At 40.9% G+C, this 27,258-nt stretch overlaps 1 protein-coding gene across 1 annotated transcript in view; it reads right to left on the reverse strand.

Moving 5' to 3' along the window:
* Window positions 1–27,258, reverse strand: part of COG6 (component of oligomeric golgi complex 6) — a 650,023-nt gene that overhangs the window by 582,092 nt on the left and 40,673 nt on the right. The window contains exon 3 of the mRNA XM_053708403.1: window positions 12,948–13,019. Within this exon, the coding sequence (XP_053564378.1) occupies window positions 12,948–13,019 (72 nt within the window). The remainder of the gene's footprint in view (window positions 1–12,947; window positions 13,020–27,258) is intronic.

Genomic DNA, 27,258 nt, shown 5'->3' on the forward strand with positions numbered 1-27,258 from the left:
AAGAAGGAACAACAATCTCTTGATTGATATTCCTGTTAGTAACTACCTTAGGTAAGAACCCAGGTTTAGTACGCAGGACTACCTTATCCGAATGAAAAATCAAATAAGGAGAATCACAATGTAAGGCTGATAATTCAGAGACTCTTCGAGCCGAGGAAATAGCCATTAAAAATAGAACTTTCCAAGATAACAACTTTATATCAATGGAATGAAGGGGTTCAAACGGAACGCCCTGTAAAACATTAAGAACAAGGTTTAAACTCCATGGTGGAGCAACAGTTTTAAACACAGGCTTAATTCTGGCCAAAGCCTGACAAAAAGCCTGGACGTCAGGAACTTCTGACAGACGTTTGTGTAACAGAATGGACAGAGCTGAGATCTGTCCCTTTAATGAACTAGCAGATAAACCCTTTTCTAAACCTTCTTGTAGAAAAGACAATATCCTAGGAATCCTAACCTTACTCCAAGAGTAACCTTTGGATTCACACCAATATAGGTATTTACGCCATATCTTATGGTAAATCTTTCTGGTAACAGGTTTCCTAGCCTGTATTAAGGTATCAATAACTGACTCAGAAAATCCACGTCTTGATAAAATCAAGCGTTCAATTTCCAAGCAGTCAGCTTCAGAGAAGTTAGATTTTGATGTTTGAAGGGACCCTGTATCAGAAGGTCCTGTTTCAGAGGTAGAGACCAAGGTGGACAGGATGACATGTCCACCAGGTCTGCATACCAAGTCCTGCGTGGCCACGCAGGTGCTATTAGAATCACTGATGCTCTCTCTTGTTTGATTCTGGCAATCAATCGAGGAAGCAACGGGAAGGGTGGAAACACGTAAGCCATCCTGAAGTCCCAAGGTGCTGTCAGAGCATCTATCAGGACTGCTCCTGGATCCCTGGATCTGGACCCGTAACGAGGAAGCTTGGCATTCTGTCGAGACGCCATGAGATCTATCTCTGGTTTGCCCCAACGTCGAAGTATTTGGGCAAAGACCTCCGGATGAAGTTCCCACTCCCCCGGATGAAAAGTCTGACGACTTAAGAAATCCGCCTCCCAGTTCTCCACTCCCGGGATGTGGATTGCTGACAGGTGGCAAGAGTGAGACTCTGCCCAGCAAATTATCTTTGATACTTCCATCATAGCTAGGGAGCTTCTTGTCCCTCCCTGATGGTTGATGTAAGCTACAGTCGTGATGTTGTCCGACTGAAACCTGATGAACCCCCGAGTTGTCAACTGGGGCCAAGCCAGGAGGGCATTGAGAACTGCTCTCAATTCCAGAATGTTTATTGGCAGGAGACTCTCCTCCTGACTCCATTGTCCCTGAGCCTTCAGAGAATTCCAGACGGCACCCCAACCTAGAAGGCTGGCGTCTGTTGTTACAATTGTCCAGTCTGGTCTGCTGAATGGCATCCCCCTGGACAGATGTGGCCGAGAAAGCCACCATAGAAGAGAATTTCTGGTCTCTTGATCCAGATTCAGAGAAGGGGATAAGTCTGAGTAATCCCCATTCCACTGACTTAGCATGCACAGTTGCAGTGGTCTGAGGTGTAAGCGTGCAAAGGTTACTATGTCCATTGTCGCTACCATTAAGCCGATTACCTCCATGCATTGAGCCACTGACGGGTGTTGAATGGAATGAAGGGTGCGGCAAGCACTTTGAAGTCTTGTTAGCCTGTCCTCTGTCAGGTAAATCTTCATTTCTACAGAATCTATAAGAGTCCCCAGGAAGGGAACTCTTGTGAGTGGAACGAGTGAACTTTTCTTTTCGTTCACCTTCCATCCATGTGACCTTAGAAATGCCAGCACTAACTCTGTATGAGACTTGGCAGTTTGAAAGCTTGAAGCTTGTATCAGAATGTCGTCTAGGTATGGAGCTACCGAGATTCCCCGTGGTCTTAGTACCGCCAGAAGAGCACCCAGAACCTTTGTGAAGATTCTTGGAGCTGTAGCCAATCCGAATGGAAGAGCCACAAACTGGTAATGCCTGTCTAGGAAGGCAAACCTTAGGTACCGATAATGATCTTTGTGAATCGGTATGTGAAGGTAAGCATCTTTTAAATCTACAGTGGTCATGTATTGACCCTCTTGGATCATAGGTAAAATTGTCCGAATAGTCTCCATCTTGAACGATGGAACTCTTAGGAATTTGTTTAGGATCTTTAAGTCCAGGATTGGTCTGAAAGTTCCCTCTTTTTTGGGAACCACAAACAGATTTGAGTAAAACCCCTGTCCCTGTTCCGATCGTGGAACTGGATGGATTACTCCCATTAACAAGAGCTCTTGTACGCAGCGTAGAAACGCCTCTTTCTTTGTCTGGATTGTTGACAATCTTGACAGATGAAATCTCTCTCTTGGAGGAGAGTATTTGAAGTCCAGAAGGTATCCCTGAGATATTATCTCTAGCGCCCAGGGATCCTGAACATCTCTTGCCCAAGCCTGGGCGAAGAGAGAAAGTCTGCCCCCCACTAGATCCGATCCCGGATCGGGGGCCCTCAATTCATGCTGTTTTAGGGGCAGCAGCAGGTTTCCTAGTCTGCTTGCCCTTGTTCCAGGACTGGTTAGGTTTCCAGCCTTGTCTGTAGCGAGCAACAGCTCCTTCCTGTTTTTGGTGCAGAGGAAGTTGATGCTGCTCCTGCTTTGAAATTACGAAAGGAACGAAAATTAGACTGTCTAGTCTTGGCTTTGGCTTTGTCCTGAGGCAGGGCATGGCCTTTACCTCCTGTAATGTCAGCGATAATCTCTTTCAACCCGGGCCCGAATAAGGTCTGCCCTTTGAAAGGTATATTAAGCAATTTAGACTTAGAAGTAACATCAGCTGACCAGGATTTTAGCCACAGCGCCCTGCGTGCCTGAATGGCGAATCCTGAATTCTTCGCCGTAAGTTTAGTAAGATGTACTACGGCCTCCGAAATGAATGAATTAGCTAGTTTAAGGACTCTAAGCCTGTCCGTAATGTCGTCCAGAGTAGCTGAACCAATGTTCTCTTCCAGAGACTCAATCCAGAATGCCGCTGCAGCCGTGATCGGCGCAATGCATGCAAGGGGTTGCAATATAAAACCTTGTTGAACAAACATTTTCTTAAGGTAACCCTCTAACTTTTTATCCATTGGATCTGAAAAAGCACAGCTATCCTCCACCGGGATAGTGGTACGCTTAGCTAAGGTAGACACTGCTCCCTCCACCTTAGGGACCGTTTGCCATAAGTCCCTTGTGGTGGCGTCTATTGGAAACATTTTTCTAAATATCGGAGGGGGTGAGAACGGCACACCGGGTCTATCCCACTCCTTAGTAACAATTTCAGTAAGTCTCTTAGGTATAGGAAAAACCTCAGTACTCGTCGGTACCGCAAAATATTTATCCAACCTACACATTTTCTCTGGTATTGCAACTGTGTTACAATCATTCAGAGCCGCTAACACCTCCCCTAGTAATACACAGAGGTTTTCCAGTTTAAATTTAAAATTTGAAATATCTGAATCCAGTCTGTTTGGATCAGAACCGTCACCCACAGAATGAAGTTCTCCGTCCTCATGTTCTGCCACCTGTGACGCAGTGTCTGACATGGCCCTAATATTATCAGCGCACTCTGTTCTCACCCCAGAGTGATCACGCTTACCTCTTAGTTCTGGTAATTTAGCCAAAACCTCAGTCATAACAGTAGCCATATCCTGTAATGTGATTTGTAATGGCCGCCCAGATGTACTCGGCGCTACAATATCACGCACCTCCCTCTGAGCGGGAGATGTAGGTACTGACACGTGAGGCGAGTTAGTCGGCATAACTCTCCCCTCGTTGTTTGGTGAAATTTGTTCAATTTGTACAGATTGACTTTTATTTAAAGTAGCATCAATACAGTTAGTACATAAATTTCTATTGGGCTCCACTTTGGCATTGCAACAAATGACACAGGTATCATCCTCTGAATCAGACATGTTTAACACACTAGCAAATAAACTTGCAACTTGGAAATACAATTCAATTAGAATAATATTAAAACGTACTGTGCCTTTAAGAAGCACAGAAGATCTATGACAGTTGAAAATTAATAAATTGAAACAGTTATAGCCTCAATCCTTGTAAACAACACAACTTTAGCAAAGGTTTAATCCCATTAGCAAAGATAACAAATTCTGAAAGCAGGAAACAAATTACAGAAAAAACGTTTTTTATCTCAGTCAAACTATAATTCTCACAGCTCTGCTGAGAGAAATTACCTCCCTCAAAATAAGTTTTGAAGACCCCTGAGCTCTGTAGAGATGAACCGGATCATGCAGGGAATACAATGAGTTGCTGACTGAAATATTTGATGCATAGTAAAAGCGCCAAAAAACGGCCCCTCCCCCTCACAACACAGCAGTGAGGGAGAACAGAAACTGTCAGAAAAACAGATTAAGCAACTGCCAAGTGGAAAAATAGTGCCCAAACATTTATTCACACAGTACCTCAGCAAATGAAAACGATTTTACATTCCAGCAAAAACGTTAAACATAATCTCTAGTTATTAAACAGCTTTATGTATTTCTTACAGTGTAATTCTAGTGAAGTACCATTCCCCAGAATACTGAAGTGTAAAGTATACATACATGACATTATATCGGTATGGCAGGATTTTCTCATCAATTCCATTGTCAGAAAATAAAAACTGCTACATACCTCTATGCAGATTCATCTGCCTGCTGTCCCCTGATCTGAAGTTTACCTCACTCCTCAGATGGCCGAGAACAGCAATATGATCTTAACTACTCCGGCTAAAATCATAGCAAAACTCTGGTAGATTCTTCTTCAAACTCTGCCAGAGAGGTAATAACACACTCCGGTGCTATTTTAAAATAACAAACTTTTGATTGAAGATATAAAACTAAGTATAATCACCATAGTCCTCTCACACATCCTATCTAGTCGTTGGGTGCAAGAGAATGACTGGGAGTGACGTAGAGGGGAGGAGCTATATGCAGCTCTGCTGGGTGAATCCTCTTGCACTTCCTGTTGGGGAGGAGTAATATCCCAGAAGTAATGATGACCCGTGGACTGATCACACTTAACAGAAGAAATAAATTTTTTGGGTACAGTGTCCCTTTAATATTGCATGCCCTATCTGAACCATAACATTTTAGTTTTGACATTAAAGCTCTTTATCACCATCAACTACGTTTTAAATAACTTTTAAGTACTCTGTGTGCTCCTGTGTATATTTACTGTGCTTCCACTAGTTTGGGTTATGCTGCGACATTACCGCATTAAGTCCTCACTTGTCAGATTCTCAGTTATTCTGGAGGGAGAAAGAACACTTCACTTAAAAATTGTGATTGGCCAACAGCAGGCCTGGCAGTCTGACAACCAAGAGATCCTTAAAGGACCATTAAGTACAGCAGGTTTGCATAATCAACAAGTGTATAATTAAAGACATTGCAAAAGCTTAATCTAAATTTTAAATGAGCAATAGATTTTTCTAACAAATTTAATACCTTTCAGCCAATCAGACTCATACACGTATACACTTTGAACTCTTTCACATGCTGGTGCCTCAGATTGTGTACATAATAATAAACTTTAATCGCAGTTACAAGCTGACTTGTACTCAAACAGAAAGTAGAAATAAGTCTCAATCCAGCACCAGTGTGGATGGTGCCAATATACCCACAATCTACAGAGAAAATCCAATGGTGACAGCACTCTGTTAAATTTCTTCTTTATTCAAGCAGCTTATATCAAAGACAGAATAAGAAAAGGCAGCAATGTTTCGGAATCTCTCCCTTAATCATGCTAAATAAATAAATATAAAAATCATATTTATATCACCTGAGCACATTCTAACCAACCTCCTTCATTAACACTCAAAGTGCCAATATTCTCACTCCCCTTAGTGGAAGCATAAAACATTACCACAAGTGTGCACAAACCTAAATCTTAAAAAAAAAATCTTTTTTTTTTTTAAATTTTGCACTCATATAAACAAAATATTAAATTATATATACAAAAGAAATCCTTTTGCTAATCACAGATAAATAAACAGAGGACAGAGCCTCATAATACAGACATATCAAGATCCGTGTTCATACATTTTGACTCCATTTCTAAACTAAAGATCCAGAACTGATTGTAAAGGAAGTAAAACATTTTTTACTTAAAAGGGACACTGAACCCAAATTTTTTCTTTCGAGATTCAGATAGAGCATGACATTTTAAGCAACTTTCTAATTTACTCCTATTATCAAATTTTCTTTATTCTCTTGTTATCTTTATTTGAAATTCAAGAATGTAAGTTTATATGCCGGCCCATTTTTGGTGAACAACCTGGGTTGCCTTGCTGATTGGTGGATAAATTCATCCACCAATAAAAAAGTGCTGTCCAGAGTTCTGAGCCCAGAAAAAGCTTAGATGCCTTGTTTTTCAAATAATGATAGCAAGAGAACGAAGAAAAATTGATAATAGGAGTAAATTAGAAAGTTGCTTCAAATTGCATGCTCTATTTGAATTATGAAAGAAAAAAATTGGGTTCAGTGTCCCTTTAAAGAGAATGCTCTTACTCCAATTTTTTATTCACTCCATAAGGTGGATAAGAACTTGGATCACCATTCTGGGTTGGATGGCATTAGAACCCTTAGAGTTTGTTGATGATCTGAATTCTTCTGCTTCCCATATAAAATTCAAATTGACATTCAGTGAAGAGAGTAAAACTATAGTTTTTATTAATACCACTATTTTTAAAACTATCACACACCCAAATTGTGCAGCACCTCCTGTGTAGTGCATGCTGATACAAGGATGCTGTCCACTCTTCAATGTATATCCACAAACAGCAGCACCAATAGTAGAATAAAAGATCTTTATAACAATTCATCTGGGTCCCATAGAAAGCGACGTTTTGGGAGTCTAGCCCTTACTCATGCAGAGAGTATAGTTTTTCTTGATACCACTATTTTAAAAACTGACCAGGGCATCAAATCAGATCCGTATAGGAAGAGTACAGATTGGAACAGTCTGTTGCAATATGATAGTGGTCATCCCCCTTCTCTTTTGAAGGGTCTTCAGTTCAGCCAATGTTTAAGGGTTAGAAGGATAGTTAATGATGACACTCTGGTTGAGAAAAGGATGAAAGTGATGACCCTGAGATTTATTAGTCAAGGGTACTCTCCTTCACTAATAGAGGAGGAGATTCATAAAAGCTATGAGAATTCGTTGTGAGTCCCTTTTTAAAAGAAAAACAAAACAAAAAGACATGAGTCACCTTTGTCTCCGAATATAACAATCAGAGCCCTATGAAACAAAGAATTATCCAAAAACATTGGGACATTATCAAAGAATATAATCCAATTATCCATGAGTTTCAAACTATCCCTATGCCAGCATATAGAAGTTGTGACAATATTGGTGATAAATCCCATTAAAGCAGATCCTCGAAAAGCAGTGTTCTCCCCAGGACCTTTATTAGCAGGTGCACCAGCGGATTGATTTTACTGACCATCCAGCGAAAATGTTAGCCAATATTAAAGGGACAGTCTAGGCCAAAATAAACTTTCATGATTCAGATAGAGCATGTAATTTTAAACAATTTTCCAATTTACTTTTATCACAAATTTTGCTTTGTTCTTTTGGTATTCTTAGTTGAAAGCTTAACCTAGGAGGTTCATATGCTAATTTCATAGACCTTGAAGCCCACCTCTTTCAGATTGCATTTTAACAGTTTTTCACCACTAGAGGGTGTTAGTTCACATATTTCATATAGATAACACTGTGCTCGTGCACGTGAAGTTACCTGGGAGCAGGCACTGATTGGCTTGACTGCAAGTCTGTCAAAAGAACTGAAAAAAGGGGCAGTTTGCAGAAGCTTAGATACAAGATAATCACAGAGGTTAAAAGTATATTAATATAAATGTGTTGGTTATGCAAAACTGGGAAATGGGTAATAAAAGGGATTATCTATCTATTTAAAACAATAAAAATTCTGGTGTAGACTGTCCCTTTAAGCTAAAATTAGCCAACATTAAAAATTATCATTTTTTTTATTGCACAAATTATAAATACATTTATGTTAAATTATGCAATTAATGCGTGCTTAGAAAATTATATAATATTAGAAAATATTACACTGCCCCCACTCGGCTATTTCATGTCACCCAGCTGGCAAAATCTGTGGAGAACTTGAGCAAGCATGCTTGAGTGACTTGAAAGGTCCCAGATCGATTTCTACACTATACAAACTGGTTTTGGAAAATAGATTCCCGAACCTGCCTTCATACACTGCAGGGTGGGATAGAGAGCTTGAAACGAATACACTCACTAAAGACTGGCAGTTAAGATTTGAGAATTTATCACATTCAGCCCATTCAGCAAGAGCGAAAGAAACAAACATTAAAGTCTGTATGCGATGGTACATGACCCCAGCCAAAATAAAGCGCATTTTTAAGGGGAGCTCAGGCCACTGCTGGAGGGGTTGCGACCTACCAGGACATATGACGCATATATGGTGGGATTGTGAACCTATTAGAAATTTTTGGTCAGCAATTTTCCAAGAAATTAATGCAGTTCTACACACGCAAATTAACCCGAGCATAGAGTTAGCACTTCTCCATAATGATCCCCCCATAACATGCAAAATACGCAAACAACTGTTCTATATTATGCTAAATACGGCAAAACAAATGATACCCAGATGCTGGAAAACAACCAAAATACCTACCGTTAGTGAATGGGTGAAATTAGTTAACTCAGATATGATATTAGAAAGATTCCATTATCTCCAAATAGGAGGTTTGACCTTTTTTGAAGACATGCTACTCCTATGGGAGTCATATAAATATAAGCCCAAGTAGGACTGACATAAAAGATCAAAGTCACATATGCTATTTAATAGCCTCTCATAGAAGGATCACATTACTTCCCTACAAGTGCTAACCTAGATGTAATGTAGCATTATCTCTGATACCCGAGCACATGCAACTCCATCTTTAATATTGTAACCTACCATGTTATTTGTTTTTATTTTTGTTTTGTTTTCTTGTTTTTTGTTCTTTCTTTTTTCTGTTCTTTTTCTTTCCATTCGCTACCGATGAAGTTTAGTATTGATGCGTAGTGGTTTTGTTAATTTGAGGTTTCATCATATGCACTAAGATTTTTGTAATACTCTTATGTAACAGTCCTGTATTCAAGATCGTAAGCAAACAAAAAATAAGTGAACTAATGGAGTTATATTTCTTCGGTTTTCCAAAGGCATTAGCCCGGATGAATAGACTCAAACTCACATGGACTGGCTACTTGAATATGGATGCCTAGGAGGTTTACCTTCTGCCTCTCTAGCCTAAATACTGTACAACTGCACCATGCTGATCTTTATTGTTGGAATAATATCTTTGTTATAATTTATGCATATAATTTAATAAAAAATAAATATATAAAAAAAAAAAAAAAATCTGTGGAGAACACTTAAAAGTATATGACAGAGCTATATTACAGAAAAAAGTATGGGATGTTTTCCCTGCTTAATCTGTACTAGTTGTAGTAATATGGTCAGAGGGAACATTTTTCATCACCCACGAACAGGGAAGAAATATGTCATTAAAGATTATTTCACAAGTAAGACTAATTACGTGATTTATATCATTAAATGCCCCTGTGGGGTTGCATATTTTGGCAAGACCACCAGGAAGGCTGGCAGTTGGATCAGGTAACATAAAAGTAATATTCTGAGTAAGATCCTATCTGCACCAGTAGCTCATCATTTTCTGACAAAGGGGCATTCAGTGAGCCAGCTTAGATATCAAATTATTGATCAAATTGTAAAACAGAGGAGGGGTGGTGATCGAGGACACCTCCCGAAACGGGAGACGTTCTGGTTCTGTAGTTTAGAAACGATGTAGCAAAAAGTTATGGATAGGGATCTTGATATGTCTGTATTTCGAGGCTCTGTTCATTTATCTGTGACTTATGTGTAGTATAAAGATTTTTAGTATAAATAGTTTGTGAGTATGAGTGCAAATGTTTTTTTAAAAATATTGTTATGAAAGAAAAATGTATTATGTGGTAATGCTTTATGCTTCCAATAGGGGCAGTGAGAATTTTGACACTCAAAATGTTAATGAAATAGGTTGTTTAGAGTGTGCTCTGGTGGTATAAATATATGAGATTTGTATTGCTTTATTTAGCATGATTAAGAGAGAGCTCCTGAAAAGTTGCTCCTGTTTCTCATACTGTCCGATTTATGCTGCTTGAAAAAAGAAGAAAGTGCTGTCACCATTGGATTTTCTTTGTTCTCAAACAAAACTCAGGACCCAACAACAGGCTAGGAATAATCAATAGCTTGATTCGGTCACATGTACAAAGCTAGGGAAAGCAACCAATCTGGTCTTTTCATCTTACCCAAAGGTAGGGCTAAAAAAAAAAAAAGTAACTTTTAAAGATAATTGACTGCAACTTATTTCAACAACATTCACAAATCACATACAAATAACAGAGTCCAAAGTTGTGTAAACCAGCAGCCAGAGATGCCCATAGTGGATGGTTGAATCATTCCAGAGTTTGTCTCTTACAGTGTACTACATATTACTTATGGCCCATTGTGACATTTAGTTCTCAGCAAACCATATCAGGTTATTTTGGATTCAGTGAAAGCAAGTGCTCATGGGGTGGAAGAATAGGTATACAATAAAATGCGAGGCCAATCAGCCAATCGGATTGAACTTGATTCTGATTGGCTGATTCCATCAGCCAATCAGAATATTCCTACCTTAATTCCGATTGGCTGATAGAATCCTATCAGCCAATCGGAATTCGAGGGACACCATCTTGGATGACGTCCCTTAAAGGAACAGTCATTCGGCTAGTAGGCGTCGGGAGAAGAGGATGTTCCGCGTCGGAGGTCTTCAAGATGGATCCGGAAGAAAGAAGATTGAAGATGCCGTTGATAGAAGACTTCATCCGGATCATGGACCTCTTCAGCTCCCGCTTGGATGAAGACTTCAGCCGGATCATGGACCTCTTCAGCCCCCCGCTTGGGCTTGGATCAGGATATCGGAGGAGCTCTTCTGGACAGATCGTTGAACCCGGTGAGGTGAAGACAAGGTAGGAAGATCTTCAGGGGCTTAGTATTAGGTTTATTTAAGGGGGGTTTGGGTTAGATTAGGGGTATGTGGGTGGTGGGTTGTAATGTTGGGGGGCTTGGGTATTGTATGTTTATTTTTACAGGCAAAAGAGCTGAACTTCTTGGGGCATGCCCCGCAAAGGGCCCTGTTCAGGGCTGGTAAGGTAAAAGAGCTTTGAACTTTAGTTATTTAGAATAGGGTAGGGCATTTTTTTATTTTGGGGGGCTTTGTTATTTTATTAGGGGGCTTAGAGTAGGTGTAATTAGTTTAAAATTGTTGTAATATTTTTCTTATGTTTGTAAATATTTTTTTATTTTTTGTAACTTAGTTCTTTTTTATTTTTTGTACTTTAGCTAGTTTATTTCATTGTAGTTATTTGTAGGAATTGTATTTAATTAATTTATTGATAGTGTAGTGTTAGGTTTAATTGTAACTTAGGTTAGGATTTCTTTTACAGGTAAATTTGTAATTATTTTAACTATTTTAGCTATTAAATAGTTCTTAACTATTTAATAGCTATTGTACCTGGTTAAAATAAATACAAAGTTACCTGTAACTGAAAAATATTAATCCTAAAATAGCTATAATATAATTATAATTTATATTGTAGCTATATTAGGATTTATTTTACAGGTAAGTATTTATCTTTAAATAGGAATAATTTATTTAATAAGAGTTAATTAATTTCGTTAGATTAAAATTATATTTAATTTAGGGGGGTGTTAGTGTTAGGGTTAGACTTAGCTTTAGGGGTTAATACATTTATTAGAATAGCGGTGAGGTCCGGTCGGCAGATTAGGGGTTAATAAGTGTAGGCAGGTGGAGGCGACGTTGTGGGGGGCAGATTAGGGGTTAATAGATATAATATAGGGGTCGGCGGTGTTAGGGGCAGCAGATTAGGGGTACATAAGGATAACGTAGGTGGCGGCGCTTTGCGGTCGGCAGATTAGGGGTTAATTATTGTAGGTAGCTGGCTGCAACGTTGTGGGGGCAGATTAGGGGTTAATAAATATAATATAGGGGTCGGCGGTGTTAGGGGCAGCAGATTAGGGGTACATAAGGATAACGTAGGTGGCGGCGCTTTGCGGTCGGCAGATTAGGGGTTAATAAGTGTAGGTAGGTGGAGGCGACGTTGTGGGGGGCAGGTTAGGGGTTAATAAATATAATACAGGGGTCGGCGGTGTTAGGGGCAGCAGATTAGGGGTACATAAGGATAACGTAGGTGGCGGTCGACAGATTAGGGGTTAAAAAAATTTATTAGAGTGTCGGCGATGTGGGGGGACCTCGGTTTAGGGGTACATAGGTAGTTTATGGGTGTTAGTGTACTTTAGAGCACAGTAGTTAAGAGCTTTATAAACCGGCGTTAGCCCAGAAAGCTCTTAACTACTGACTTTTTTCCTGCGGCTGGAGTTTTGTCGTTAGATGTCTAACGCTCACTTCAAACACGACTCTAAATACCGGAGTTAGAAAGATCCCATTGAAAAGATAGGATACGCAATTCACGTAAGGGGATCTGCGGTATGGAAAAGTCGCGGCTGAAAAGTGAGCGTTAGACCCTATTTTGAGTGACTCCAAATACCGGCGGTAGCCTAAAACCAGCTCCAAATCTAGGCCTTAGTGATCTAGATATCTTTTTTGGGACTGGATTGCAAAATTAGCAAAATATAAAGATAGAATTGTAGTCTATTTTAAAGCTTGATAAACAAAACAAAAGCCAAACACAGCATATGAAAACAATTTAACTCAATTGCTTAAAACAAGTGTAATGTATATCCTTTTACAAGATTACATTACAATGAAAACAGAGGAGCAATAGATCAAGCTAATAATAAATATTTATAACACTATATATGGCAACTGAAACATTACCTTTAAACGGTTGGTCATGTCCTGGCAGCATTTGCTCATGGCCTGCACATCTTCATTTACACTTTCAAGTTCCTGCAAAACAGACACATTTTACATAATCAGTGTGGAACATCACAATTTGTTTTACAGAACAAGTGGTTGGTTGTAGAAGCACTTAAAGTCAGATAGAGGCTGTTGATAATAACAAAATGTCACATTTGCTCACCAGAATCTTCAGACAAGAAGCTTGTAATGTTATTCTGAATGGGTTTCTTTAATTTTCACCACTAGCTGAAGTGTTAATCCAGTTGTTATTGTTATTTATTTGTTAAGTGTTGACAAATTACATAGTGTTGTTTGCACAAGTATGAGTGCATAAAGACACTAATTGAAAAACACAGAACAGTGTACACAAAACACATTAATACAAACTAGCATTAATTAATACTAATAATATATGTTTATAACAATATTAAGAAGTATTTTGGGATTTTGTAATATTTGTATAGCTGTAAAATGAGACAATTTGGAGAGGGGATGGGACAAAGTGTAAACAACATCTTACGTAATTTACGCAATATTTGCATTGCGTAAAACAGCTTATACATGTAACCTAAAGGTAGTTTTATATTATGTTTAATACTTCTGTATACATAGTACCATTAGAAAGATGTTACTTTGCTCAGAATGCTAACAGTTGTTGTTTTAAATAAATATAGATTATCATTTGCATTTTAGAACACAAAAAAACAAACTAAAGACACAGATAGAGAAGATTATGACTTACTTTGCTGGTAAATGCTAATTTGTAATAATTGTATTGAAATGGTAAGATAACATGGACACTGCTACTTCACAATTACTTAAAAAAAGCAGAGTATTTTTTGGATTACAAGATCTCCTTTACTGTAATATGATTAGCGCAGTGAAAACAAAGTATAGTCTCTAAGACGAAGCTAAATATTTCTTTGCAGAAGCAAAACCTGGAGCAGCAACTGTGCATTATCTGTCTGAAACAACACAATGCATTCACATACCCTGCTGTTTATTTGCAAGTAAAAAACCTTGATCGTCAATCTTAAATTGTTATCTTGAGTCTGCTACATTCAGGTACACACTGTTTGGGAGCTTAGTTCGAGAATCTGGCACTATGGGCTCCATGTACTAAGCCGTCAATTAATCAGACATTGTAGGCGCGGATAAACTCGCCGTTACTCGCCACGGGCGAAATGGTGTCCCGCTGTCACTATGTACTAATAATCCCCCCATAGACACTTCTAGCCCGCCGCGAGCAGTGGCGGAGTATTGATAAATTTGACGCCTCGCTCGCCGCGACTAAGCTAATGTACTTAAATGTCAGTAGAATTGTATGGCCAATTATTAACACGTGACATGCAAGGTGTCAGAAAGGTCATAGTAGTCGCGGGAAAGGAATTTGGCTACTATAAAAGTTCAAGTTTTCTAAACAATTTTATTATTGTTCCAAATTTTTTGAACAGTGATTACAGAGTGTTATTTTTGTAATATTAATTTACAAATTGGATACGGCTTCATCTGGATATGATACCACTTCAAAATCCAAGAATCCTCACTTTTCGCATCAGCAAAACATAGTTTTGATTGATATGATTATTGACTCTTATGATTATTTGTTTGGATGTCGTGTCAAACAGACTAATTTTTCAAGGAGGAAGATGATCTGGCAAAGGATAAGTGATGCCGTTAGTGCCCAGGGTCCTGGAAAAAAGGATCAGCTGAAGAAACGTTATAACGACATTAAACGTTTCGCCAAAGCTAAATTGGCCAGAGAAAAAAATTCTGTACATGAGTACCCTCCATCTCCTAATAAGACATAAAAGAAATATAAATATTTATATTAAAATAATTATAACGATTGACAACTAATACGATACAAATTAAAAATATACACACCTTACTCTTTAATTACAGTCGACAAATTTGGCGCAATTTATGTACATGGAAATTAAAATAGACAAATTAGACGCCAGTTATGCTTACCTAGAAGCCATCCTTCAGGCATATCTCCGTCCTCGAACTTCTGGTATAAGCCAGTCTGCCTTAAGATGTAAGAATCATGACAGGAGCCTGGGTAGTTTGAACAGACACTGATTATCCTCATGTTGGGGTCACAGACCATCTGAACATTAAAGGAATGGAAATGCTTTCTATTCCTATAGATCTCCTCACAAGCTTGAAGTGGTCTTACAGCAACATGGGCACAGTCTATGGCCCCTAGGACATTGGGCATCCCAGCCATCCCATAGAAATTTGACTTTATAGATTGCCATTCTTCAGGGGTAGATGGCAAACAAACATATTGAGGAAAAAACAAAATTTATGCTTACCTGATAAATTCATTTCTCCTGTAGTGTGGTCAGTCCACGGGTCATCATTACTTCTGGGATATTATCTCCTCCCCTACAGGAAGTGCAAGAGGATTCACCCAGCAGAGCTGCTATATAGCTCCTCCCCTCTACGTCACCTCCAGTCATTCGACCAAAGGACCAACGAGAAAGGAGAAGCCCAAGGGTGTAGTGGTGACTGGAGTATAATCCAAAAAAATCTTTAGCCTGCCATAAAAAACAGGGCGGGCCGTGGACTGACCACACTACAGGAGAAATGAATTTATCAGGTAAGCATAAATTTTGTTTTCTCCTGTTAAGTGTGGTCAGTCCACGGGTCATCATTACTTCTGGGATACCAATACCAAAGCAAAAGTACACGGATGACGGGAGGGACAGGCAGGCTCTTTATACGGAGGGAACCACTGCCTGAAGAACCTTTCTCCCAAAAACAGCCTCCGAAGAAGCAAAAGTGTCAAATTTGTAAAATTTGGAAAAAGTATGAAGAGAAGACCAAGTTGCAGCCTTGCAAATCTGTTCAACAGAAGCCTCATTCTTAAAGGCCCAAGTGGAAGCCACAGCTCTAGTAGAATGAGCTGTAATTCTTTCAGGAGGCTGCTGTCCAGCAGTCTCATAGGCTAATCGTATTATGCTACGAAGCCAAAAAGAGAGAGAGGTAGCCGAAGCTTTTTGACCTCTCCTCTGACCAGAATAAACGACAAACAGGGAAGACGTTTGACGAAAATCCTTAGTTGCCTGTAGATAAAATTTCAGGGCACGGACTACATCTAGATTGTGTAGCAGACGTTCCTTCTTCGAGGAAGGATTAGGAGAACAACGATCTCTTGATTGATATTCCTGTTAGTGACCACCTTAGGTAGGAACCCAGGTTTAGTACGCAGAACTACCTTGTCAGAATGAAAAATCAGATAAGGAGAATCACAATGTAAGGCAGATAACTCAGAGACTCTTCGAGCCGAGGAAATAGCCATTAAAAACAGAACTTTCCAAGATAACAACTTGATATCAATGGAATGAAGGGGTTCAAACGGAACACCCTGTAAAACATTAAGAACTAAGTTCAAACTCCATGGCGGAGCAACAGTTTTAAACACAGGCTTGATCCTAGCTAAAGCCTGACAAAAAGCTTGAACGTCCGGAACTTCTGACAGACGTTTGTGTAAAAGAATGGACAGAGCTGAAATCTGTCCCTTTAAAGAACTAGCGGATAACCCCTTTTCTAAACCTTCTTGTAGAAAAGACAATATCCTTGGAATCCTAACCTTACTCCATGAGTAACTCTTGGATTCGCACCAATATAAGTATTTACGCCATATTTTATGGTAAATCCTTCTGGTAACAGGCTTCCTAGCCTGTATTAAGGTATCAATAACTGGCTCAGAAAACCCACGTTTTGATAAAATCAAGCGTTCAATTTCCAAGCAGTCAGCTTCAGAGAAGTTAGATTTTGATGTTTGAATGGACCCTGGATCAGAAGGTCCTGTTTCAGAGGTAGAGACCAAGGCGGACAGGATGACATGTCCACTAGATCTGCATACCAAGTCCTGCGTGGCCATGCAGGTGCTATTAGAATCACTGATGCTCTCTCCTGTTTGATTCTGGCAATCAATCGAGGAAGCATCGGGAAGGGTGGAAACACATAAGCCATCCCGAAGGTCCAAGGTGCTGTCAAAGCATCTATCAAAACCGCTCCCGGATCAATGGATCTGGACCCGTAGCGAGGAAGCTTGGCGTTCTGACGAGACGCCATGAGATCTATCTCTGGTTTGCCCCAACGTCGAAGTATCTGGGCAAAGACCTCCGGATGAAGTTCCCACTCCCCCGGATGAAAAGTCTGACGACTTAAGAAATCCGCCTCCCAGTTCTCCACTCCCGGGATGTGGATTGCAGACAGGTGGCAAGAGTGAGACTCTGCCCAGCGAATTATCTTTGATACTTCCATCATTGCTAGGGAGCTTCTTGTCCCTCCCTGATGGTTGATGTAAGCTTCAGTCGTGATGTTGTCCGACTGAAACCTGATGAACCCCCGAGTTGTTAACTGGGGCCAAGCCAGAAGGGCATTGAGAACTGCTCTCAATTCCAGAATGTTTATTGGAAGGAGACTCTCCTCCTGATTCCATAGTCCCTGAGCCTTCAGAGAATTCCAGACAGCGCCCCAACCTAGTAGGCTGGCGTCTGTTGTTACAATTGTCCAGTCCGGCCTGCTGAATGGCATCCCCCTGGACAGGTGTGGCCGATAAAGCCACCATAGAAGAGAATTTCTGGTCTCTTGATTCAGATTCAGAGTGGGGGACAAATCTGAGTAATCCCCATTCCACTGACTTAGCATGCACAATTGCAGCGGTCTGAGATGTAGGCGTGCAAAAGGTACTATGTCCATTGCCGCTACCATTAAGCCGATCACCTCCATGCATTGAGCTACTGACGGGTGTTGAATGGAATGAAGGACACGGCATGCATTTTGAAGCTTTGTTAACCTGTCTTCTGTCAGGTAAATCTTCATTTCTACAGAATCTATCAGAGTCCCCAAGAAGGGAACTCTTGTGAGTGGAAAGAGAGAACTCTTCTTTTCGTTCACCTTCCATCCATGCGACCTTAGAAATGCCAGTACTAACTCTGTATGAGACTTGGCAGTTTGAAAGCTTGAAGCTTGTATCAGAATGTCGTCTAGGTACGGAGCTACCGAAATTCCTCGCGGTCTTAGTACCGCCATAAGAGTACCCAGAACCTTTGTGAAGATTCTTGGAGCCGTAGCCAATCCGAATGGAAGAGCTACAAACTGGTAATGCCTGTCTAGAAAGGCAAACCTTAGATACCGGTAATGATTTCTGTGAATCGGTATGTGAAGGTAAGCATCCTTTAAATCCACTGTGGTCATGTACTGACCCTCTTGGATCATGGGCAAAATTGTTCGAATAGTTTCCATCTTGAACGATGGAACTCTTAGGAATTTGTTTAGGATCTTTAAATCCAAGATTGGCCTGAAAGTTCCCTCTTTTTTGGGAACTACAAACAGATTTGAGTAAAACCCTTGTCCTTGTTCCGACCGCGGAACTGGATGGATCACTCCCATTAATAAAAGATCTTGTACGCAGCGTAGGAACGCTTCTTTCTTTATTTGGTTTGTTGACAACCTTGACAGATGAAATCTCCCTCTTGGGGGAGAGGATTTGAAGTCCAGAAGGTATCCCTGAGATATGATCTCTAACGCCCAGGGATCCTGAACATCTCTTGCCCAAGCCTGGGCGAAGAGAGAAAGTCTGCCCCCTACTAGATCCGGTCCCGGATCGGGGGCCCTCGATTCATGCTGTCTTAGGGGCAGCAGCAGGTTTCCTGGCCTGCTTGCCCTTGTTCCAGGACTGGTTAGGTTTCCAGCCTTGTCTGTAGCGAGCAACAGCTCCTTCCTGTTTTGGTGCAGAGGAAGTTGATGCTGTTCCTGCTTTGAAATTACGAAAGGAACGAAAATTAGACTGTCTAGCCCTAGGTTTGGCTTTGTCCTGAGGCAGGGCATGGCCTTTACCTCCTGTAATGTCAGCGATAATCTCTTTCAACCCGGGCCCGAATAAGGTTTGCCCTTTGAAAGGTATATTAAGCAATTTAGATTTAGAAGTAACATCAGCTGACCAGGATTTTAGCCACAGTGCTCTGCGTGCCTGAATGGCAAATCCGGAATTCTTAGCCGTAAGTTTAGTTAAATGTACTACGGCATCTGAAATAAATGAGTTAGCTAACTTAAGGGCTTTAAGTTTGTGTGTAATCTCATCTAGTGTAGATGATTGAAGTGTCTCTTCCAGAGACTCAAACCAAAATGCTGCTGCAGCCGTGACAGGCGCAATACATGCAAGAGGTTGCAATATAAAACCTTGTTGAACAAACATTTTCTTAAGGTAACCCTCTAATTTTTTATCCATTGGATCTGAAAAAGCACAGCTATCCTCCACCGGGATAGTGGTACGCTTAGCTAAAGTAGAAACTGCTCCCTCCACCTTAGGGACCGTTTGCCATAAGTCCCGTGTGGTGGCGTCTATTGGAAACATTTTTCTAAATATCGGAGGAGGTGAGAACGGCTCACCGGGCCTATCCCACTCCTTAGTAACAATTTCAGTAAGTCTCTTAGGTATAGGAAAAACATCAGTACTTGCCGGTACCGCAAAATATTTATCCAACCTACACATTTTCTCTGGTATTGCAACTGTGTTACAATCATTCAGAGCCGCTAACACCTCCCCTAGTAATACACGGAGGTTTTCCAGCTTAAATTTAAAATTTGAAATATCTGAATCCAGTCTGTTTGGATCAGAACCGTCATCCACAGAATGAAGTTCTCCGTCCTCATGTTCTGCCACCTGTGACGCAGTGTCTGACATGGCCCTAATATTATCAGCGCACTCTGTTCTCACCCCAGAGTGATCACGCTTGCCTCTAAGTTCTGGTAATTTAGCCAAAACCTCAGTCATAACAGTAGCCATATCCTGTAATGTGATTTGAAATGGCCGCCCAGATGTACTTGGCGCTACAATATCACGCACCTCCCGAGCGGGAGATGCAGGTACTGACACGTGAGGCGAGTTAGTCGGCATAACTCTCCCCTCGTTGTTAGGTGAAATATGTTCAGTTTGTACAGATTGACTTTTATTTAAAGTAACATCAATACAATTAGTACATAAATTTCTATTGGGCTCCACTTTGGCATTAGCACATATAGCACATGTATCTTCCTCTGAATCAGACATGTTTAACACACTAGCAATAAACTAGCAACTTGGAAATGCTTTTCAAGTAATTTACAATAATATGAAAACGAACTGTGCCTATAAGAAGCACAGAAAAAATTATGACAGTTGAAAATAAATAAGTTATAGCATCAAATCTTTGTAAAAAATACACAATTTTAGCAAAGGATTGTTCCCATTAGCAAAGGATAACTAACCCTGACAGCAGAAAAAATACACAAATAAACGTTTTTTATCACAGTCAACTTCCTCTCACACATCCTATCTATTCGTTGGGTGCAAGAGAATGACTGGGGGTGACGTAGAGGGGAGGAGCTATATAGCAGCTCTGCTGGGTGAATCCTCTTGCACTTCCTGTAGGGGAGGAGATAATATCCCAGAAGTAATGATGACCCGTGGACTGACCACACTTAACAGGAGAAATAACCATCATAGCCCCTATGACTTTTGATAAGTGGTGTGAAAAAGCAGATTGACTCATTCCAATAATGACGCTAGAAACTGCCTGAAAGGAGCCTGTTGCCATAAAATGCAATGTAGCTAATAGTTTCAATAGTCCCGGAATAGCTCATGAACGAGCCGTCATCGGCTCCAAATAATCTTCAATCTCTCGATACAAGTGTAATATGGATTCACGATCAAGCCGGAATCTTTGCATGATCTCTCGGTCAGAAAGGCCGTGCAAACCAACCCGTGGAAGTATTACACGGGGGACACGAACTCTCCTTCTAACCAATCGATTAGAGACATTTCCAGTATTCTGTTTTCTAGACCGGATTTGCATCACACGGAGACTAAACAAATACAAAAGTGTCTCCATAGCTGCTGAAATCCACAATGTAGGTACAACGCTGATATTACTGCCTTTTATATATGTCTAGACTGGCGTCTACATTGACTTTCCTATTGTTTTGTACCTTGCCCGCCACCTAAAAGGTGGAGAGGCAAAAATAACGAGGTGGGAGCGGAAATTGTAGCGAGCGGACAAATAGATTTTTTAGTACATTAGTTTATGGCGAGTTGTTGGTCAAATGTGTCTAATTACAGTGAAAAATGGAGAGGTAGCGAGGTTTGGCGGATAAGTACGCTCGCAATTTTAAATATGCGAGTTTGAACATAGTTGACGACTTTGTACATATTAGTTTGCGAGTTTTGACGCAAGATTTTTTGCGGGTAGCTCGCTGACTGCTTAGTACATGGAGCCCTAAGGGCCAGATTCTTAAAAAATTGCCAGCCTAGACATTGTTTTCCATATACACACTCACACGGACAGCCCTCATGGAATTCTATAAAAAAAGGGTCTGTCCATGCGAGTGGCAAGATGTCTTCCATAGAAATAATAAGAGCTCTCTGCTATGTAAAAGTTTACAATGGAGGACAAAATACACAGGGAGAACCCAGCGTATGTTTAAACTTTAATATAACACCTAATGCAAATCAAAATATGCTGTTTTTAGTGCACTGTACGTTAAAATTTCAGTTATTTCCGTATGCATACGTTTTCCTTTCAGAGTGTTTTGAATATTTTGATATAACTTTGCCACCTTTTAATTTGTGAGAAAAAAAACTGAGACTTGGTTGTAGCTACTTTGTAATGATCTCTCCTCCTTGTAAGGTAGATACAGTTCAGTAGCAATTTTATTTACCAATGTATGTGGATCTAAAGTTGTACTTAAACAGGAAATCCTTCATAGTGGATAATGTGATCACAGGACATATACATTATATATATATATATATATATATATATATATATATATATATATATATGAGCCAGACCGCACTGAATCGTCAACAATCTCATTAGGCAACAAGAAAGCTTAATATAGAATGAAGTATAAGTTATAGCAGGGATTAAACACGGTGAGTATTAACATTTATCGTTCACTGCTAAGAAGATGTAGAGACACTGATGGCAGGAGGTTAATGAGCAGAACAGCTGACCGTGAATTCACTAGGAAACATTGAGAGCCTGAATGCAATAAAGCAACAAAGAAGTATCACCTAACTTAACCTTACGGTAAGTTGTGAAAGAAGTATTGAAACTAACAAGTCTAACAGTTTAAATGGTGAGTACTTACATGTGGTTGCAGGAACGAACGGACCTGTATTCAGAGTATGATGCTGCAGTAAGTTTGACCGCGAAGAACTGTTCACAGGCAGGGGCGGTCCAAAATGGGAGCTGACAAGCAGCTGATCACAGCAAGATTCCAGTAAGCAGTTAGGATTTGTGGAGCTGTAAGGTGTGGCGTGACTAAACAACAGAGGCTAGCACAGAGATTTCCCAGTAGCAAAGGGAAAAAAAACTACATTAACAAGCAAGGATGAATAGGAAGTTGGAGCTTATAAAGGCGATAAGACTTCCACAATTAAAAGGTATAGTACATGAATGTGGTAGCGGAATTATATACAGAACATGAGAACATGACAGATGGTCCACAGTCCTCCATAACTAGGTTGACCTTAGAGCCGCTTTAAAAAAGGACACATATGAAAAAACAGAATTTATGTTTACCTGATAAATTTCTTTCTCCTACGGTGTATCCGGTCCACGGCTTCATCCTTACTTGTGGGAACCAATACCAAAGCTTTAGGACACGGATAAAGGGAGGGAACAAGTCAGGTAACCTAAACGGAAGGCACCACTGCTTGTAAAACCTTTCTCCCAAAAATAGCCTCCAAAGAAGCAAAAGTATTGAATTTGTAAAATTTGGCAAACGTATGCAGATCTGATCTGATCTGTTCAACAGAAGCCTCATTCTTGAAAGCCCATGTGGAAGCCACAGCTCTAGTAGAGTGAGCTGTAATTCGTTCAGGAGGCTGCCTTCCAGCAGTCTCATAAGCCAACCGGATGATGCTTTTCAGCCACATCAAGATTGTGTAACAGACGTTCCTTGTTAGAAACTGGATTAGGACACAGAGAAGGAACAACTATTTCCTGGTTGATATTCTTATTGGAAACCACTTTTGGAAGAAAACCAGGTTTGGTACGTAAAACGACCTTATCTGTATGAAACAAAACTTTCCAAGATAGTAACTTAATATCTATGGAATGTAGAGGTTCAAACGGAACCCCTTGAAGAACTGAAAGAACTAAATTTAGACTCCATGGAGGAGCCACAGGTCTGTAGAGAGGGTTGATTCTGACTAAAGCCTGTACAAACGCCTGAATATCTGGCATGGCTGCCAGACGCTTTTGTAACAAAACAGACAGAGCAGATATCTGTCCCTTTAAAGAACTAGCTGACAGACCTTTCTCCAATCCTTCTTGGAGAAAAGATAGTATCCTTGGAATCCTAATCTTACTCCATGAGTAACCCTTGGATTCGCACCAGCAAAGATATTTCCGCCATATCTTATGGTAAATTTTCCTGGTGACAGGCTTTCTAGCCTGGATCAGAGTATCTATAACTGATTCCGAAAACCCATGCTTAGCTAGAATCAAGTGTTCAATCTCCAAGCAGTCAGTTGCAGAGAAACTAGGTTTGGATGTTCGAATGGACCTTGAATTAGAAGGTCCTGCCTCAAAGGCAGCTTCCATGGTGGAACCGATGACATATTCACCAGGTCTGCAAACCAAGTCTTGCGTGGCCACGCAGGAGCTATCAGAATTACCGAAGCCTTCTCCTGTTTGATCCTGGCTACTAGCCGGGGGAGAAGGGGAAACGGTGGAAAGACATAAGCTAGATTGAACGACCAAGGCGCTACTAAGGCATCTACCAATGTCGCCTTGGGATCCCTGGACCTGGACCCGTAACTTGTAACTTTGGAATTCTGACGTGACGCCATCAGATCCAGATCTGGAATGCCCCATAGCTGGGTCAGCTGAGCAAAAACCTCCGGGTGGAGTTCCCACTCCCCCGGATGGAAAGTCTGACGACTCAGATAATCCGCTTCCCAGTTGTCCACTCCTGGGATGTGAATTGCTGATAGATGGCAGGAGTGATCCTCTGCCCATTTGATGATCTTGGATACCTCCCTCATCACCAGGGAACTCTTTGTTCCCTCCTCATGATTGATGTACGCTACAGTCGTCATGTTGTCCGACTGAAATCTGATGCATTTGGCCTCCGCTAGTTGAGGCCATGCCTGGAGCGCATTGAATATCGCTCTCAATTCCAAAATGTTTATCGGGAGAAGAGATTCTTCCCGAGACCATAGACCCTGAGCCTTCAGGGACTTCCAGACCGCGCCCCAGCCTAAGAGGCTGGCGTCGGTCGTGACAATGATCCACTCCGGTCTTCGGAAACTCATTCCCTGAGACAGGTGATCCTGAGACAACCACCAGAGGAGTGAGTCTCTGGTTTGCTGGTCCATCTGAATCTGGGGAGACAAATCTGCATAATCCCCATTCCATTGTTTGAGCATGCACAGTTGCAATGGTCTTAAATGAATTTGAGCAAAAGGAACCACGTCCATTGCCGCAACCATTAGTCCTATTACCTCCATGCACTGAGCTATGGAGGGTTGAGGAATGGATTTTAAGAACTCGACAAGTGTTCAAAAGTTTTAAATTTCCTGACCTCTGTCAGAAAGATTTTCATTGCTACCGAGTCTATTATTGTTCCCAGGAAGGGAACCCTTGTGAACGGGGACAGAGAACTTTTTTCTATGTTCACCTTCCACCCGTGAGACCTTAGAAAGGCTAGAACAATGTCCGTATGAGCCCTTGCTTTGTGAAAGGACGACGCCTGTATTAAAATGTCGTCTAGGTAAGGTGCTACTGCAATGCCCCTTGGCCTTAGCACCGTTAGAAGGGACCCTAGCACCTTTGTGAAAATTCTGGGAGCAGTGGCCAATCCGAAGGGAAGAGCCACAAACTGGTAATGCTTGTCCAGAAAGGCGAACCTCAGAAACTGATGGTGATCTTTGTGGATAGGAATATGCAGGTACGCATCCTTTAAGTCCACGGTAGTCATATATTGACCCTCCTGGATCATTGGTAAAATTGTCCGAATGGTTTCCATTTTGAATGATGGAACTCTGAGGAATTTGTTTAGGATCTTTAAATCCAGAATTGGCCTGAAAGTTCCTTCCTTTTTGGGAACTACAAACAGGTTTGAGTAAAATCCCAGTCCTTGTTCTGCTGTTGGAACTGGGTTTATCACTCCCATTTTTAAAAGGTCTTCTACGCAATGTAAGAATGCCTGTCTCTTAACTGGTCTAAAGATAAGCGAGACATGTGGAACCTTCCCCTTGGAGGAAGGTCCTTGAATTCTAGAAGATACCCCTGAGAGACAATTTCTAGTGCCCAGGGGTCCGGAACATCTCTTGCCCAGGCCTGAGCAAAGAGAGAAAGTCTGCCCCCTACTAGATCCGGTCCCGGATCGGGGGCTACCCCTTCATGCTGTCTTGGTAGCAGCAGCAGGCTTTTTGGCCTGTTTACCCTTGTTCCAGCCTTGCAATGGTTTCCATGCTGGTTTGGGCTGGGGTGCGTTACCCTCTTGCCTAGTGGCTGTAGAGGTAGAAGCCGGTCCGTTCCTGAAATTGCGAAAGGAACGAAAATTAGACTTATTTTTAGCTTTGAAAGGTCTATCCTGTGGAAGGGCATGGCCCTTTCCCCCAGTGATATCTGAAATAATTTCTTTCAACTCTGGCCCGAATAGGGTCTTACCCTTGAAAGGAATATTAAGCAATTTTGTTTTGGACGACACATCCGCCGACCACGATTTTAGCCAAAGCGCCCTACGCGCCACTATTGCGAAACCAGAATTTTTCACCGCTAATTTAGCTAACTGAAAAGCGGCATCTGTAATGAAAGAATTAGCCAACTTCAGGGCGTGAATTCAATCCATGACTTCATCATAAGAAGTCTCCTTCTGGAGCGAGTTTTCTAATTCCTCAAACCAAAAAGCAGCTGCAGTGGTTACATGAATAATGCAAGAAATTGGTTGAAGAAGAAAACCTTGTTGAACAAAAATTTTCTTAAGTAAACCTTCTAATTTTTTATCCATAGGATGTTTGAAAGTGCAACTGTCTCCTATTGGTATAGTTGTGCGCTTAGCTAGCGTTGAAACTGCCCCCTCTACCTTAGGGACCGTCTGCCACGCGTCCCTTCTGGAGTCAACAATGGGGAACATTTTCTTAAATATAGGAGGGGGAACAAAAGGTACACCTGGCTTCTCCCACTCCTTATTCACTATATCCGCCACCCTCTTAGGTATCGGAAACGCATCAGTGTGTACTGGGACCTCTAAGAATTTATCCATTTTACACAATTTTTCTGGGACCACCAAAGGGTCACAATCATCAAGAGTAGCTAGGACCTCCTTAAGTAGAGCGCAGAGGTGTTCAAGCTTAAATTTAAATGCTATGGTATGAGGCTCTGCCTGCTGAGAAACTTTTCCTGCGTCAGAAATTTCTCCCTCAGACAGGCCCTCCCTCACCGCCAAGTCAGATTGATGTGAGGGCACTACAGATAAATTATCCTCTGCGTCTGCTTGCTCATTTTCTGTATTTAAAACTGAGCAATCACGCTTCCTAGGAAAAGCTGGCAGTTTGGATAAAAATGCTGTGAGAGAATTATCCATTACTGCTGCTAACTGTTGCATAGTAATAGCAATTGGCGCGCTAGATGTACTGGGCATCGCTTGCGCGGGCATAGCTGGTGTTGACACAGAAGGAGAGGATAGTGAGCTATCCTCACTACCTTCAGCTAAAGAATCATCTTGGGCTATATCTTTAAGCGTGATTGTACGGTCCTTAAGCTGTTTGGACGCTATGGCACGCTTCACACATAAATTTAATGGGGGAACCACCTTGGCCTTTGAACATACAGAACATAGGTTATCTGAAGGGTCAGACATGTTTGACAGACTTAAACAGATCTTCAATTCAATAAAAATTATTTTTGACAAAAACGTTACTGTGTCTTTAAATAATAAAAGTGCACACTTTATTACTAAAACATCAAAAAACCATCAAATAAACATCCGATTTTAATGAAATTTTCACCACAGTGTCTTAATGCTTTGAAATGATTGCACACAAATTAACCCCTTAATGCCCAAACCGGAGCTAATAACAGCAATTAACCTGTTAAAAACACTACAGTAGTATGCCACAGCTTCCACTGTGGCCTTTACCTTCCTTAGGGATTATTTTAGTAGGAAATAAGCCTCTCTGGAGTCTTTTCTGATGCCTCTGGACTCCCCACATGAAGCTGCATGAACTGCCTAAGCAAAACAACTGTGCAATTGAGGCCTGAAAATGAGG

The sequence above is a fragment of the Bombina bombina genome, chromosome 3 (assembly GCF_027579735.1).
Source record: "Bombina bombina isolate aBomBom1 chromosome 3, aBomBom1.pri, whole genome shotgun sequence".
In the NCBI taxonomy this organism is placed as follows: Eukaryota; Metazoa; Chordata; class Amphibia; order Anura; family Bombinatoridae; genus Bombina; species Bombina bombina.